The 3,996-nt window shown below is 58.5% G+C and overlaps 1 protein-coding gene across 1 annotated transcript; it reads right to left on the reverse strand.

Annotated features, from left to right (window-relative positions):
- Positions 1–496: 496 nt before the first annotated feature.
- On the reverse strand, positions 497–1,513 carry LOC310771422 (uncharacterized protein; the record flags this gene model as incomplete). Its single annotated transcript, XM_083664037.1, has 1 exon — positions 497–1,513. One exon carries the CDS (start codon positions 1,511–1,513, stop codon positions 497–499), a length of 1,017 nt encoding a protein of 338 aa, XP_083520163.1.
- Between the last annotated feature and the right edge of the window lie 2,483 nt (positions 1,514–3,996).

A 3,996-nucleotide genomic window follows, 5' to 3' on the forward strand; every position in this document is an offset into this window, starting at 1 on the left:
GTACGCAGAGGCCGTCGGGCTCAACAACTTGGAGGCAACGCTGGAGGCCATCTGCAGACTCTCGGGCAGAAAGCACAGCGAGTCCGCGACAGTGAAAACGGGGACAGTGACCCTGTCCGGGTCTCAGAGAGACATCGACAAATTCATCCGCCAGACCGTCCTGGACCCAGCCTCGGTCGGCGCTCTGTGGTGGGGTAGCTCACCGGCATAGGAAGCGTACACCTGACGATACCGGGGGAGGCTTGCGGCTCTACGCCGCTCATACTCGGCTCTGTCCTGTGTGACTGTACTCTATGACCGGTAGTAATAAACAATGAACCTGAAAACAACCACCTGTGTGTCCGTGTGCGTGTTTGTGTTTGTTCTAATGGGGTTGGGGGGCACAGACAGATAGACAGAGGTAAACGCAATTCCCACAGAGAGGCAATCTTTATTATAAAGGTTATAAGGATTGGGAAAGCAGAAATTATATACACAGGAGGGTACATCAAAAACTCTAGGAGCATGCCAGGAGGCTGAACTTGTCCCGACTCCTGTGCAGGAGTCGGTCCTGGTGCAGGAGTCGGACCCAGTCCGACTCGGCAACCGTCATCTTAGCCAGTTGGCCCCATCCTCTGTGGTCGAGCAGCTGTTGGCTTGTCATCCTCTGCGTGGGGTCGGGCTGCAGCAGGGCAAAGACGACGTCCTTGATGACCGGGTCCTTCATTACGGTGGGTATCACCTTGTGTGGGGCTAAGACCGAGTCCTTGTGGCCCGGCAGGTCTACCACCTTGCGCACTATTTCGAACATCGCTAGCTCTGCGTCTTCGTTGTTTGAGTTGTTTGTGTTTCTTGGCCTGAAGATCTCCCGGCCCTCGACAGCATCGGCTATCATCGTGCCCAGGCTCCAGTTGTCTATGGCCACCGTGTAGGTCAGGCAGTATCTCCGGAGCTCGGGGGCTCTGTAGTTTAGTGTGACAAGCCCGCCGGTCATGTTGTGGTCGGCCAGCCTGGAAATGCCGAAATCTGATATCTTGACCGTCAGGTCGGTTTCGACGAGCAAATTGCTTGGCGTCAAGTCCCTGTGGATAATACCCAACTTGTGCACGTGAGCCAGACCGCAGGCCACGTCGCGGGAGAACTTGGCTACGAAGCTCTTCGGCACCCTGTTGTCTGTGCGTTGTACTATCATATCACGGATAGTCACCGGCACGTAGTCCATAGTGAAAGCAGACCGCTTGCCGCCGAGGTCCGGGACGCCGGCGACCATGAACGCTTCGTGAAAAGCCATGATGTTGGGGTGGGGGCACACCTTTGAAAGGCAGCACAACTCTCTGGCGAAGTTCAGGTTGAAGGGGGGGGCGGCCGTGTCGAAGGCACTGGAGGTGACGTCGATATAAGTGCACACCTTCAGGGCACGCACCCTTTGCAAGCGACCCTTCTCCACCACCTTGAACACCTTGCCGTAAGTGCCCTCGCCCACCAGGGCGATCTCCTTGTACACGTCAGGAACATTCACCTCCTTGTAATCCATGGCGTAGACCTCAAGAGCTATGCCTCAAGCTCGACACAACCCCAGGGCAGGCACCGATAGAATACATAAAGACACTGGGAAAACGCAGCTCCCTTTTATATCCATTCCCGGCCTTTGTTGTAGGCTGGACCACTGCAATTCGTCAGTGGACGACAGCGTACGGACGTCGACGGGGTGGCACCGCTGCAACAGCTTAAGATGTGTCGCTGTTTGCATTTCGTGTAGATGTTGTACTGTCGTCTGTTTTTCATTTCAATGTTGTGTAAAGTGCTGAACTCAATAAAACACACAAAGACACAGGAGGTCACGTTTGTCATCTGTTTATTCTTCCCCCCCATACAGGCTGGACAGGAACATTGCACTCATGAGGGAGGGTGTGTGTGTGTGCACAAACTCAAGCATACTCTGATAATTCTTGTAGAATAGTGTCATTTTTATTTTTATTTTTATTCTCACAATCGCCACAAACCTCCCGACCGTCACAACGGTCCCAGGCTCAGACGCTGTGGTGTGAACGGAGCTGTATGTTGGGGGCCTTAGTGACAATTTCGTCGTGGCTGTGGCACAAGAGAAGCAGGGCGGAGAGCACGTCATCGCGGGTATACTCGCCGCCGACGGACCTCTTGCCGCCGGTGACGACGGTGCAGCCTCCCCCCTTGTCCGACTCCTTCACGGTGACGAGGGTCATCTCGTCCCTCAGCTTCGCCAGCAGCTCCTTGCCGTGCTCAACGTGCTTGGTGTCAGCCAGCGTCCTCTTGGCCAGCGTCAGCTGGTCGGGCGCCTCGAGCAAGTTGCCCAACAGCCTGTTGGATGTGTTGAGGCCCCGGCTCGAGTTGCGGTACATGTGCACGTCCATGTGCATGTTGGACGTGGCGGCGCCGGCGCCGCAAGGGCGGCCCACGGTGGCCGCGAGACGGACGGCCTTGCTCGTGGCCTCCGCGAGCACGGCCCAGCCGAGGGACATGATCGTGTCGCAGTACCACAGCTTGTCCTTGCGGATGTAGTCGACGCATGCGAGCACCATGTCCACCTTGCCCCTTTTGCTCACGTGCTTACCCAGCATGAACCTGTCGTGCCCGGCCGACCACTTGGCATAGAAGCAAAGACGCAGCCCGGAGCCGTTCAACGCAGTCTGCACGAGGCCCTTCACGTCCTCCAGCGCGTTAACGTAGGTGTTCTGCTCGAAGATCATGATCAGTGGCACCTTCTTCCACTGCACGACCGGCATCAAGACCTGCAGGAGCTTTGCGTGGGCGGTCAGCAGCGAGGCGTACACATGGTTCACTTGGTCGAGGTCCCTGATCTGTAACTCGTCCAGGCTCACGAGCTGGGGAGAGAAAAGAAGACGGAACACGGTGAATGAGGATCGAGCTTGCGCCGGGTCGAACCTTCGTCCATCCGCCCCATCCCCCTCCCTCTCCAGGTCGCTTAAGTTATCGAGTATCGACGCGCGGGCCACAGACATGGCCTGCGCCGAGTGCGTCCGTGCGGCGCTGCACGTGCAGCGACTCGCCGAGACGCCCTGGACTGTGCTCCTGTCGGCGTTCGAGTTCATGATAGCCTACAGCTCCTTCCGGAGGCACTTCAACTTCTACTCAAAAATGGACCAGAACCAGATGATGAAGATGTACAGCACGATTGCGCGCTCGTCGCCAGCTAGGGTGCTGCAGGCCCATATGCTTGCCAAGACCTACTCCCTGCAGCCACCGACCGAGGCCCCAGCGGAGCTGCTGCAGGCGGTGTCGCTGATACTGGACGGCAGCATCTCGCAGCAGGAGGTGTCGCTGATATTGGACTGCGGCGTCTCGCAGCAGCATGTCGCCCGCTACATCCAGGCCCGTCAGCCGAACCGCTGGGCTCTGACAGCCCTGGCGGCCCTGGCCTCGGCCGAGGTGGTGCGCGCAGGCCCCCTCAAGTACCTGGCCCCGCTCAAGGCTTTGCCGCACGCTTCCAGCCACATGGTGCTCATCGTCTCCATGGCCATGACGGCCTGGCTCCGGGAGCTTTCCGATGTCAGCTGCGACTGCGGGTTCTGGGGCCAGGCATGCGCCATGCTGTCATCCGTCGCCCCGGACCTGGAGAGCACGCTGGTCATCCAGCACGAGGCCACCACATGCAGCTACATATGTGCGCTGCTCGGCATCTCCCCACCGCTCGAGTGCGACGAGGTCGCTGCTGAGGCGAGCGTCCGGGACCCAGTGGACTACAGGAACCTGTTTCGAGACCTGCTGATAGACAACATGTCATCCCAGCCATAGAAGCCCCGGCCATCCCCAAACCTACACAAACTCACCACAAGCCTGCCGTCAGCCAGCTCGACGGCTGAGCATAGGCCGGCGCCTGACCTGGATCCTCCGCCGAACGTTGGGTCGAAGCACATGTAGGCCGCGGTGACCGATGCGGCGCACATGTCGGCCGTGGACACGTTGTTGTGCATGAACCTGCTTATGACCGCCCGCTCGAACGGCGTGGAGATGTCGGTC

The sequence above is a fragment of the Poromitra crassiceps genome (assembly GCF_964638095.1).
Source record: "Poromitra crassiceps genome assembly, contig: HAP1_SCAFFOLD_638, whole genome shotgun sequence".
Lineage (NCBI taxonomy): Eukaryota > Metazoa > Chordata > Actinopteri > Beryciformes > Melamphaidae > Poromitra > Poromitra crassiceps.